Source organism: Musa acuminata, chromosome BXJ1-6 (assembly GCF_036884655.1).
Source record: "Musa acuminata AAA Group cultivar baxijiao chromosome BXJ1-6, Cavendish_Baxijiao_AAA, whole genome shotgun sequence".
Classification (NCBI taxonomy): Eukaryota; Viridiplantae; Streptophyta; class Magnoliopsida; order Zingiberales; family Musaceae; genus Musa; species Musa acuminata.
In genome coordinates, this window is record NC_088332.1 from 6,656,474 (window position 1) to 6,669,792 (window position 13,319).

Genomic DNA, 13,319 nt, shown 5'->3' on the forward strand with positions numbered 1-13,319 from the left:
GGACGGAGGGAGGGAGGGAGGAGACAGCGGCCGTAGGTGCATGTGGCGGCAGTGCGCTCCCCCTCGGCGTGTGACGTCTGATGTGACCTTCTTTTGCTTGGTTTTCCCCACCCCGGACACGACCCGACGCGGCTTCGGCAGACCAACGGAGACTTCCGTCTCCCTTGTCTTGTCCTCTTTCTTCTTTTCTGACGATTCTTCTTTCTCTCTTTCCCATGCATCCATGTGAGATCTCTCTCTCTCTCTCTCAGAGGAACAGAGACTTAGAAAGGTCCGTAACGCAGCTTGATGTGTCTCCAACTATACTAGTTTTCCTTCCTACAGTTGACATTAATTACCACGCTAATACTCAAATAGGCGAATCTTTGACTCGTTCATGAATTCATTCATGTCAGCCAAGAGAGAGAGAGAGAGAGAGAGAGAGATCTGAGTTGAATGCTTCTTGAACGAACATTCGGGTTAGCGCGCGTAAAATGGTCAAACATCTGATGCGACCAAACAGATGGATTCAAACATCATGAAACAAACACATTCTACGCTTTCTTTCTCTTATTTGTTTCTGCGACAAGAACATGAAATATGATATATCTAAATATATCAACAGCGACCAATAAGAAAGTGTTCTTGTCATCAATGAGTTTGCGGTAGAAACCTCAGATATTAGATTGCTGTTGACGGATGGAGAATGGCAAAACAGGGACCTGTACTTGGAGATCCTACGTACAAACAAAGAAGTAGAGAGAGATCGCAATGGCATTGCCATCTACTCTCTTTCATGGGAGTAGAAATGAGAAGGAAAAATGAACTTTAGATCTCTATGAACAAACACTACGTAAAAGTAGTACAGTTTTGGCTCGTGTTGAAGCGACCGAGGGATCCAAGGAGAAGCTCGAGACCTGCTTGAACTCATGGATTGAACTCATTGTGTATCGGTCTTCGTCTACTTACTCGAGCGTAATCCTGATTCCACCACCAAGGCAGCTTCTCTTTCGTCGTCTGCGTCGCTCCTCGCCGCTGATCATGCAGTCTAATGGCGCCTTTCGATCCATCACAGCATAAGAATGAAACATGTCAAGACTCTGGATGATAAAAGCTCTCTCTCTTTCTCTCTCTCTCTCTCTCTCTTTCTCTCTCTCTCTCTCTCTCTCTCTCTACACTACATATGAAATGCTGCAGCAGATTAGGAAGAAGATGCTTTACCAGCTACAGTTTGTTGACGGGGAAAGGAGAGGCCTGCAAGCATGAGGACAAGCATCCAAAACACCACTCTGGCATACCCCATATCCTCTCTCTCTCTGTGTCTCTGTTACTGGATTTAAATCAGAAGAACCACATAGACCAAACACAAAGACACACTCATCAGGTCAAAGAAAGGAGATTTAGGCAGGCAGAAACCCAGGCTTATAGGCTCCATTTTGTCCCTATGGCTTTATGGGTGGCTGGCTCCAGCCTCAGGCCTTTCAGTGATCATAACATTAAGTTTGTCTCTCTCTCTCTCTCTCTCTCTCTCTCTCTCTCTCTCTCTCTCTTGAGTTCTTCCAAAAAAATATAATCATCTCATGTGAGCTCCACTGCAAGAGAGGAAGCACATGGCAGCAGAAAGCTATTGGTCTAATGAGAAGACACAGTCAAAATGGAGGAAATTTTGGCTAGAGGATGGTAGGCCTAATAATTGGCTGTCACAGTATGGAAAGGCTTAAAAGAGGAGATGGGGGAGTCACAAGGATCAGTAGTCAAATGTTTCATGGCTGCACCACTGAGATATGTTGTGTAAGCTGCATAACTGAAACAAGACTGATGATTTCAATTAGCTTTGGAACACTTCATGATGCCTTGGAATGATTTCAATTAGCATAACTCAACACCTATTATATGAGTCTCCTTGGATACCCAAGAATTATGAACATTTCTCTTCAAAAAAACAATGCATTGGACATCCAATCATAGATTTATATCGACACCTACTTTGGTTAGAACTCAATGCACCAAGAGTGAGTTATAGATTAAGATCAAGCCGAAAGACATAGTTAGTCCAATGTGAAGAACTCCATTCTGTTCCCGAACAATTAACCTCTCATCGTATTGCGGCAAGTACATGTTAACACCTTTATCTTATTGTTTGTCCACCTTCTTCCTCTTCTTTCTTCTTCTTCTCCTTCGTCCTCCTCCCGATAATAGAATGATCAATGGTCGAATATACCAGACCCCTACCAGCTACACCATGGCCTGACAGAGGTCCGATATAAAAAATTGAAAACCTTACATCTGATTATAGTCAAATATGATGATTAAAAGGATTATTCTTGTCCAATGAGACAAATTGAACTACCAAAAATATAAAAGCAAGAGCTCCTCTAATGTGAAGTAAATTTTGAATGACATTAGCTAGCTAGCTTTCTTGTAGTCATAGCATGTCACACATTCATTGATCTCATGCATTTGAGGATGTAACAAACATAGTTGGATCTTGGATGGAATGACATTACCTAAAGTTGCGAGATCAAAGAAGCTTCTCTTGTAGTGTCTTGATCTTGGACCGACTAATATCACCAAGGAACAAGATGAGTTGTTCTTACAATGAACCAGTCAGAGAGAAATCTTGATCTCAAACATTGCCATGCTTGATAAAGACAAATGCATCATCCTAATTATAGATCACTGCATTACTAAATTTTTGTAATGCATGCACATGGGAGATAAAAAAACAAAATCAATCCGTACCCAACGGAGTATCACCCTGACCAAATATATCAGGAATTCCTTCCCAGCTTCCTCTCTCTCTTGCTTCCCAGTATCCACCCATGTACCGGTAACAGTCATCGTCGCCGTCTTTTTTGAACCACCTTGGTTGCCATCCCTTCTCCTGCAGCCTTCTTGCCTGTAAACAATATAGTTTTTGTTACAGAGAAACTTTCTTTAACAATAGAAAGGGAAGAGATCTTAATGCTCATTTATAAATTCGCTTTCTAGTTTTTGCAAGTGAATGATCTCCATCATAAGTTCAGGAATGTCCATTGACAATAAATAAGTGAAAGAAAAACCACCTGACTCTCGAAAGCATTATCGAACTTGAAAGAAATGCAGAAGATTAAATTTGAGATGATGGGACCAGAGAAAAAAAAAAACCTGTCGTTGTAATTGTTCCAGCCTGAGTTTCTCTAGATTTGCCAGCTCGTATTCCCCATTCTCTAAATGTCGCTGATCAGGCCGTAAGCGGGAGTCGGTTGGGGGCAACTTTTCCATCAAGGATGGTGTCAACTCGTTTAATGAAATGGCAAATGGTGTGAGGTTGTATCGTGTTTGAGTTACAGACTTATCTCGCTCCCAAAGAAGAACTGCTTCTGACATCGGATCATAACCCTTCGGCTTTGTGCTTGGGTCTCCTAGCACATAATAGATGGCCTCATCCCACTTCCCCATCAACATTGCTACCTTGTTACCAGTTCTATTATCTTGAACAAAACCATGCACCTGAAAAATAAAGCAGACCTATTCAGCAGACAGAGAGAAAAAGAGAGCATACAAGTATGATGGCTTAATAACTATGTGCTGCAATTTTTTGATAGTTGTGTAAAGATGTCACCCTTGGAAATGACTTGTTCAGTTTTTTATCTTGGAGGAAAAGTATACAACTTGTTTGGCATTATTGCTTTGCAATCTTTTTTCAATTATTTGTTACACAGGTATCTTATTACCAATTATCATGAGTACAAATTTGTGATTTTGTCATGGCTGAAACTTCCAAAACAAGAATTCTGCCCCTGGTAAGAATAATAAACATTTGATTCAAGTAAAGTCATACATATTGTGTTTTGCATGTAGTTACTTTCCTTAACACAAAAAAGATGAATCAACATGAAATGCTCTGCTGAGTTGGATGATCCAATTTTCTCGTTTAGAACAAAATGCAAAAACATATAGAAGAAAAGTAAATAATAGGTAAAGATTTAGAGACAGTTATATAATGAAATAGTCTAGTGTCAAAGGCATTGTAGGGTAGAAACATCTGCATGTTCCACGTTTACTACTGAAATACCTGATGGGGATTACGGTCAATAATGGACTGTTCTTTGAACTTTAGCTTGCAGGAATAGTTGCCGCTGCCCTTTATTCGCATAGTACCATAATGATCGCAATAGATTTTTCCAATAATTATGTTATATATTGAAGTAGTGACTTTACTCCACTGAAATGTCTCCCCATCTTCAAACTGAAGAGTTAGAATCCCAATAGGATCAAGCTGAATGGATCTACCCCAAAACTTTCCTTTTAAATTGGAATCACCCCAGAAATTCCATCCTCTACCTTCACAGTGACAAGCAACAACCATTGGGTGGTGACTCACCTGAAAGCAGTGGACATGTTAGTCACTATAACCAGTGATATGATACCTACTATGATGTTCCAGTGCTCCAAGCACAAAAGAGAATCATATTTGTGGGATAAAAGATAAGAATCATATGGAAGAAACAGAAGTCAAAGTGAGGTCTCTTGTTGCTGTCCAAGTATATATGAATTCTAGGAGAAGCCATAATCCATGATAATTAGTGTGTTAAGCAATTGCTGAAAAGGAGAAACTTTAACCTTCTCAGAGAAGAAGCGAAGACCCTTATCTGGAAAATCAGCTTCATAAGTTTCCCCAAGCAGAGGGTTAAACGGTTTGCACTGTCGGCCTTCTGTCGAAGCATATCCAGATACAGCAAAAGCAGCAATGTGAAGAATCCTCATTAGGCTGTTTCCCTGCATTATGTTCAGCACATCCATTTGTTATCACAATTTGGAGCACCAAACTCTATAGCCAATTACATATAACATAAGATATTCCCCATCAAATCTCCGTTCGCTATTCAGAGATAGTCATAACCATACAACTCATTCTAAATAACATTAGTTTTAGTAGGATGGTGACTTATATAGACAATGTAGTGAAAGTGCTACTTAATAGGATACTGTCAATTATTGTTTTGAATTGGTTCAAATGACATTTGAAAACAAGACTTCACTATATAACTTGTGATCACAATCATAGTTCTAATCACAGGCTGCTTGTATTATTATCATCAATAGGTATTCACAATCCATTTTGCAGGACTAGGTAACAAAATAAACAAATGATTGATCCAGATGATTATGGCAACAGCTAAGAACTACACCATGTTTTTCATAAGATTCATTGAATTCCAAGCTACATCCGGTCATACATGTGGTGGGCTACTAAGAAATAAAATTCGAGAAGAATCAACAGAAGATTTGATAGAATTTCTATACTGACTGCCAATTACCACATATAATTCCTTTCATGAGATGACCAGAAAATGTTGGAACATATCAGACCAAATTTTACATCAACAAGCATAGGGAAGACTTCCATGTAACTGCAAGCAGAAGCATATTTCAATATCGACAAATAGTAAAATAGTACTGAATGAATTTAAACTAAAATTTAGGTTTAAGATCTAGTTCTAGAGGGACCAGACACTTTGATGAAGCTTAGTTAATGAAGACCATAATTCAATATCGACTATATCATTGAACCAAAGGGTGTCAAAAATAACCAAGCAGATGATCTTGTACTGCAGTAAGGTGTTTTGTGAAGAAGAATTTCACAGAGTACATCAATGCATGCAATGCAAGATATATGAATTAGTTTCAGTTGGCATTCTTTGGCCAGTGATTTCTGCAATGGATATAATGCACATACGTTAGGGAAGCCCTTGGAGCAGCAGTAACAATGCTCCACCATGACAAAGGGCTTCATGGTTTAATCCAGGAAATCCAAATAAGGAGGTAAAAAAATTTAAGTTTTCACAAGAAAAATTGGGTAGATAATCTGCCTACATTTCCTTTAGAAAAATTGAAGCTTTCACAAGAAAATCAAGAGAAAAAACAGCATCTAAGCAATCAGAAAGAGTATAAATATCATAGTTGAAATAATATAAACACACCTGCCTGCCCCATTCTAATGCTCGATCAACCAAGTCCGAATATTCCAGATCCTCAAAACATTTCTGCAAAGAAGAGAGCGGCTCATTGAAGTAAACAGGGAGACAAACTCCAGAAAGATCCTTCCCAATATTCTCTTTGATTATTGACCACAAACCAACAGGTTTTTCTTTTTCCTTGGGCTCAGGCAATTTGTTCCTCCGTTTGACATAGGGATATTCCAAAGTTCTGACTCCTAGACCAATATCTTGCGTACCATCAGGAAAGCTGGATTCAATGCCAAATGTAGACCCAGCAACACCATTACCCATAAGTTCCCGACTACGGTATGAACCACTTCTCAGTAACTCAGAAGATAAGAAGTCTCTAGTATCAAAATACATTCCATCATCTTCATCTGTTTCCACATCTGCCCCCTGACTTTCATTGTCTGCTTCTGAGTCAGTTGCAGTCCCCTCTGATATGACTGAATAGAAGTCTGAAAAGAAGTTAACAAATCTCCTCAGATAGAAGAAAATAAACAGTCAAAATCTTCAAATTTTACATAAACCATAAGAAAAAAGGTTAGTTGGAGTCTACAGAAGATAGCATGCGAGATTCACACAAAGACAGCAACTAAAGGAATGTTGCTGATGAAGGATCTAAACATTATTTTTCTCTAGCCAAAAAGAAATCATCACTAAATGCATGCCTCTCGATCGTCAAATTCCCATATTTCTTCAATGGAATATAGAAGGATTGAAGAACTCATTACCATATGAATTTTGATGAAATCAATTATTGCAATTTTGTGTAAGTTTGCTATTCCTTATATTTTAAATATTTTTTATTAATTTGGTGAATCAGATACTAAAATTAATTATATAAAAGGAAGAATTCGAAGAATTCATTGGTTGGCAACTTGATATGCGGAGGTTATATTGTACATTTTTTGTGTATCAAATATCAATTATGGTAGTTAATACCATTTTTTGTATTCAATATCATAGGCCTCCAGGAAAATATCATACAAAAACCAAGACTGATCCCAAACTAGAAAGCTTGGAAAAAGTAAAAAAAGCAAAATCTAATTGAGTAATTTGACACCAAACCTCCAAAAAAAATCCAAATATTTTGGAGTAAAACCAAACAATGTTTGACATTAGATAATATACACCTATTCTTAAAGTTTCATATTGACATCAGTACTCAAGGTAAGAGTAAATACTACTAACCACTGAATCTTCCATTCACCAATCCAAGATGCACTTCACGCTCCTTTGTTTCATCAACTACTGTAGTTTCCAGCTCAACCTTCTCTGTCTACATGAAGAAAACACAAGTAATAAGGGAGAACATACACAAGATTGATACTAGCTCTTCATTCCACTTCATTATAAATCCATACGAGGATAGCATTAGTGACAAAATATGTACTTATAGTCAATGAAATATTGATAAAACATATAATGATCATGTCATGTCATGTCATGTCATGTCCTTTTCTCGCCATGTTATTGTATCTGTGTTGTATCCAGATTCCATTTCCATGTCTGGAGTTCCTGAAGAGAAGAAAGATGAGAAGAGAAGAGGAGAGAGAAAGGAGGTGGAGGGGACTTACGGACTCTACCCTTGCCAAAAGGGCCAAAAGTTATCATGGTCAAGACTCAAGAGAATTCCTTCCCACCACTCAATGCTCATTACTGTCATCAACTTTGATCACTCCCCTTGGTGTAAACTGCTCATTCCCCCCTTCACTTACTGATTATCCAGATAACTCATGCTTAGGCAAGTACCCAGTCTCTTCACAGGAAGAAAGATAAAAGAAAAAAAAAAACAAAGGAAAAAAGAATAGACAAGAAAAGTAGAGAAAATAGATGAAATGAGAAGGAAAAAGGATATAAAAATAAAAAGGATGGAAGGTAAACAAAAAGAGAAGAAAAGAGAGACAAATTTGAAATGAATAACTTCAAAAGAAAGATAGAAATTATGAAGATAAACAATTAACATTAAATATGAAGCAGATAACATATCACAAGCATATAAAATAATGTATAACAAGTAATACATATACAAGAGACTAATATACAATATCAGGTTCTTAAGACAAAAATCATACTATTGAATCAGTATTGGCAACCATAAAATGCTTAGATGTAAATAGTATCATGGAAACACAAATTATAATGATTTAAATTTTAAGGGTATAACTAGATAACTAATAGAATTTATAGGATTTTATTATCAAAACATTAATTAAATGTCCACTTTATTAATTGAATCCTGCAATACTTAGAAAATTCTGAAAATAGAATTTATAGGATTGTGTTCTCAAAATATTAATTAAATGTCGACTTAATTAATCTAATCCTGCAATAATTAGAAAAAACTGAAATGAATAGTAAAACTTACGATGATGGTAAAACTATAGGTGTTGGACATAGAAACTTCAAGAATTTCCTAAATTTCTAAAGTAGTCATTAGTCAATCTTTAGTTAGAAAGTAAAAATGAAAATTAGGAGTATATATAGATGATTGGTGATATTGTAATGTTCGTGTTTTAGAAAGCAATTAACTAATGGATCCATGGAATGGACAGTAAAGTAGAAACATGTTGCTAACTTTGACTATTAGATCATATATGTTTTTCCAACTTTTACAGTTTGAATTGTTATCTATCTTTTCATTTGAAATTTTAAAACTTTTGGCCAAAATCCTGATTCTCCAATCCAAATCCACAATTTGGCTAGTCTCATTCTTGATTTTTCTGATGGTTCATCATGTAGAAACATCATATGATATTGTTAATGGTTCATTTCAGGCCCACTAATGCATGAGTTGGAGTCATATAAACCAAACCTTTGTTTCAAGAAACCTCAAGTACAGAGTGCAGATTTCCAATTTAGGTGTTGGATCTTTTGATTTTGAATTTAAAAGTGCAAGGGTCATGAATATGATCAAGAGTTCTAATTTTATTTTGGTAGAACATATAAACACAATTAAAGAAATTGTCCAAACTAACATATTATAAATTCATCAAACACAAAAATTGCCTAGTTTTGCTTGCACGTATGAACATATATGTGTATATACAAGCATATAAAATCATAATATCGATCCACTGGAAGTCGAGCATTAGTTCAAATTCAATAGTATTTAAAGCTTGAACTAGCTATTTCATTGCGATGGAAATTAAGTACATAACTAAATAAGTACAAAATGTAGAGTGAAATACAACAGGAGCAACAATAAGAGTGTAGCATAAAGAATCTAACTAAAGACAAGTGCCACTAGAAAGATAGTGCAGTGCCTCAAATATCAAACAGAAAACAAATGCAAATCAAAAGCTAAAGACAGGAACAGAAGAAGGTTCCAGCCCAGTCTGTGCCTGAATGCAAGAAGAAGCTCCTATTATTAGTAAGCGGGGAAATTAACAGAAAACATGGACTGGAGAACACCACTATAAATTATGTTGCATTGACACAATAAATTATGTTGCATTGGTGGTTTTATCCTCAGATTTGTTTAACAACTACCTGCAAATAATTGAAACAAATGCCTAGCATTCTTAGAAGAAAAGTTACCTCCAATTTACTTAATGTGTCAAGCAGAATAAGATGCTTTTGTTGCAGAGACTTTAATTTATTCTGCAGTTCAGATATTTCAGATAGCATAATAGACTCACATTCTCTCACTGTTGCTTCACTCAATCGTTCCAGCAGCAATCTTTCTCGTAATTTCTCAGTCGAGACAGTAACTTCTACCATAGGTTCAAATTCATTACTTGTCAGCAGACGAGCAAAATGCTCCTTAGCAGAAAATAGAGCTTCAATCCATGTGGTTCGATCTTCTCTAGAATTACACCGTAAATGTAGAGTTTTAGTTCCAGTAAATATGTACAGCCTTTTATCATCTGACTTGCTAGTACGAATTGAAGAAACCTGAAAAATGATATTCACTGCTCACTTGTTAAAGTAATATACATGCAAGACAGCAAGAGTAGACAACTTAACTAGTAAAGGATGGTTTAAGAGATCCAGTCAAATACTACATTGAAGGGGCATTGAATCAAGGGTAGATAATGAGCAAATATTACAGTCACCTCATTCTATGACCACTGATGAACAGTTGATACAACAGGTATTGCCGTGCAAATTGCTCTACTGAGAGAACATAAGGAACATGAATTGCACTTTGAAGGATGCATTTTAGATCTAACATCTTATTCATGCATGTAGCTACAAATAGAAACTATAAGAATGATGATATTTTTTGACATGAATAAGCCATAGATTTCATAAATGGGTGAAAGCCTTCCTCCATGGATAAGATGGTTTTGATTATCAATTTGCAGAGGTATCTCCACTTAAAAAGAATGAAAAATTCAAGATTCGATTTCACCACAAAATTGGTGGGACTACATCTTGTTGGCATAATTTTACTTCCTAAAAATTCAATTTCACCACTGAGAAGAGATGTATTCTAAATCACCAGATCATAAATGCTAGAAAAATCCTTCAAAATTATATCTTATTTAATCTTTGCTTGCGCAGAGCTGTATCTTTTGTTCCTTTGATTGACCCAAAACCCTAAATCCATATATAGATTGACTAAAGGATCTTAAGTTCAACATGTAATATATGATTAAAAAATGATACTTTTTATTTGTTAAAGTCAACATCCTTTAAAAAATAATTAAGTTTTCACTTTCAGACATCTGATACCACACCTAAATTTAGCAAGTTTACACATATCTTTCTCTAGATCCTTCAATTCACCTGTCTTGTATTTAGCATATCTAATAACAGTTTTACTGATTTCCTAATTAATTTACCTCTCAAAATAATTGCTTTTAGGACTTCAGAGCATCACCATGTAGTCTCTTGCTGTATATAGCTCATGTATTTATTTGTTCATCAATCTAAAGTTTTGATATAAGACAAAATGTAACAGTATACATAATACTTGTATAGTACACATGGTCCCTTGTTTAATTCATCAACATCCAAGAAAAACAAATTTATGATGTGATTACCAAGTCACGTGCATTATATGCCATTGAACAAATAGATAGTATGCAACTTTTACCATGTATGTGATTCTATATTGTCCTGCTAGAGAATGAAGACAAACTTATTCCAAAAGAGCTAATCCCATAAATGCAAGACTCTGTAGCAACACTGTAGTTACTTGCAGCATGCAAGCACTGTTCCAGTCAACATTGAAAATAGGCTTCGAATAGGGCACAGAATAAGAACAACATAGATAAAAAAGACATCATGTAAGAAATTCTTGCAGTAGAAGTTATTGCCATATCTGTACTACTAAAATTATCTTAAATTTATGATTACTACCAAATTTCTTTTATTCACATTTTCCTGGCGAAATATTTTAGACAAAATATTTTTCAGGCGTTAGGATTGACCTTGTTCGCAATGATGTGATGATCGAGTAAATTTGAAAGGGAACATACTTCCTTCAGAAAATTAACGTTGCCATCTTTCTTAGAAACTGTCTACAAGTTGGACTAAAAGAAAACTCTAATTTCATAGTAATGAAACTTGTTTGTTGGAAATTAAGCCACATCAAACATTTCAGATAATCAGCTTGCACAAACAATATCCACATATTGGTTATGTCTGTGTTACCCAGACTTTTTTTGATCCAATTGCCAAAAGACTACATATTTTCTCTCAAAAGCTGATTTTTTTTCAAGCCAAAATCATGATTTCTTTTTTAATTGGCATATATCAGAAAAGGAGAAATGTTCCTAAGATATAAGCAACAGAAGCAACAACCTCTTCTCATGAGGAAATCATCCCAACTTTTCTCAAAACAGCAATGATTTTACTTTGTCATGCCACAACATAAAGTAGGATGTTATACATATTACATTTGCTCGCCACAATTTATAGCCACAGTGTCATGTACAAGAAAAAAAAAAAGTAAACAAGATGATTCACATGCAGTAGACAGCATTTTGACCAAAGAATCATCTCAAGAAAAAAGACGAACTATTCGATAGGAAATAATAATAACAATAAGAACCAAAGAGAAGATTGAAACCTCACCTTCAAATGTACCTCCCCAAATGGCTTCCACTGCTTCGTGGCTCCCTGCCGCGCAAACCCGACATTCCCCCACTGCTGCTCCTTCCGCACCCGTCTGAGCGACTCTTCCCCGATGACCCTCACTCCGGCCTCAGAAGCCACCGGCCCCATCAATATCCTATCCGGCCCGCGAACCTTGTAATAAGACAGCACCCCGTCCTGCAGCACGAACCACCGGGATCGCCACCCCTTCCCGAAGTTGACCCACTTCCAAAGAACCCCCGCCACGGCCCCGTTCACACCCCTCCCATCCCCACCCTCCACCACCGCCGCCGACTCCTCCGCCGCCTCGCGGCACGCGGCGGCCGCATCCGAGTCGGGCAGGATCGCTGGGGCCTGGATCAGCCTCTTGCTGGACGAGTTCCTGGTGGGACTTTCGGCCCCAAGGGCGGGCTTCGCCGACTTGAGCGCCACCAACGGCGACGGGTTTCCGCGATCCCCCCGCTCCAGAGACACGGGCGCAATGCAGCACAGAGGATTCATCTCCCGCTCTCCCCACCGCCCAAGATCCAATATTCCCGGAAATTCCACACAGGGAACGATGATCAAGAACAGGAGATCAAGAAAATATCACATCTTTCTGAATCCAGATCAGATAAAAGAAAGGCCGCCGTGTGAGGGATCCGCGGAGCGACATGATGATGGCACATCCAGATCTGAAGAAGTGGAAGAAGATGAACGATGACAAAGAAGAAGAAGAAGGGGAGAGAGAGAGAGAGGGTTGTGTTGTATTAGGAATAATAGGTATTAACTGGCAGAGGAGGGAGAAGAGAAGGAAGGCAATTAAGCGGAGGCGCGGCAGATCCATTAAATTCGCTGAAGGGCGCAGCAGAAGCGGCAGCACTCGGCAGTGGCAGGAAGCAGACGAACCCCCCAGCGGCTCGGCTGTTGGTTCGCCACCACGGTTCGCCTGCCAAAAGAGTCGCCCACTCGCCGAGTGTGCCGACTTCCGCGGACGCGGACACGCGTCGCTCTGGCCCGTACAAGGCTCAACAGCCAAGGAGGGCGGGGCCCGAGTTCGAAATCGCCGTTTCTTCTAATGGGACTCGCAAAGGTCCCAACGTTCCTCATCCAACCCTATAACGGCAACCTGGTCGCAGTTGTTTACAGCAGTCACTGGTCGGGTAGAGAAAAGGGTGACCAATCGTGCGTGCTTGGAGAATTGGGTCGGGGAGATCTGCGGAGCGCCACGTGGAGGCAGGAAATCGGGGGCGCGGCACGTGACGGGGGGCGGTGGGTCCATGTTTGGATTCGGGCGGTGGCCAGGAACAACGGACATGAGTTTGT

At 38.2% G+C, this 13,319-nt stretch overlaps 1 protein-coding gene across 3 annotated transcripts; it reads right to left on the bottom strand.

Annotated features, from left to right (window-relative positions):
- Positions 1–2,589: 2,589 nt before the first annotated feature.
- LOC135675904 (oxysterol-binding protein-related protein 1D-like) lies at positions 2,590–13,066 on the bottom strand. Of its 3 annotated transcripts, none has more exons than XM_065186543.1 (8): positions 11,994–13,066; positions 9,507–9,863; positions 7,158–7,245; positions 5,946–6,421; positions 4,585–4,740; positions 4,037–4,345; positions 3,127–3,471; positions 2,590–2,878 (listed from the first exon to the last, which is right to left on the bottom strand). In XM_065186543.1, the coding sequence occupies exons 1-8, from the start codon at positions 12,513–12,515 to the stop codon at positions 2,711–2,713; spliced, it is 2,421 nt and encodes an 806-aa protein (XP_065042615.1). In that variant the 5' UTR covers positions 12,516–13,066; the 3' UTR covers positions 2,590–2,710. The 3 variants fall into 3 exon arrangements, with proteins under 3 accessions (XP_065042615.1, XP_065042616.1, XP_065042617.1); XM_065186544.1 differs by having other exon boundaries at positions 9,507–9,880; positions 11,994–12,123; XM_065186545.1 differs by lacking the exon at positions 11,994–13,066 and having other exon boundaries at positions 9,608–9,747.
- Positions 13,067–13,319: the final 253 nt, after the last annotated feature.

Excerpts from the sequence above, each read along its gene's own strand:
- LOC135675904 (XM_065186543.1), bottom strand. The coding sequence starts at position 12,515 with ATGAATCCTCTGTGCTGCATTGCGCCCGTGTCTCTGGAGCGGGGGGAT. Across the intron at positions 4,346-4,584 it reads TTCGCTTCTTCTCTGAGAAG|GTGAGTCACCACCCAATGGT; the intron begins GTTAAAGTTTCT and ends CACTGCTTTCAG. Across the intron at positions 3,472-4,036 it reads TTGACCGTAATCCCCATCAG|GTGCATGGTTTTGTTCAAGA; the intron begins GTATTTCAGTAG and ends TTTATTTTTCAG.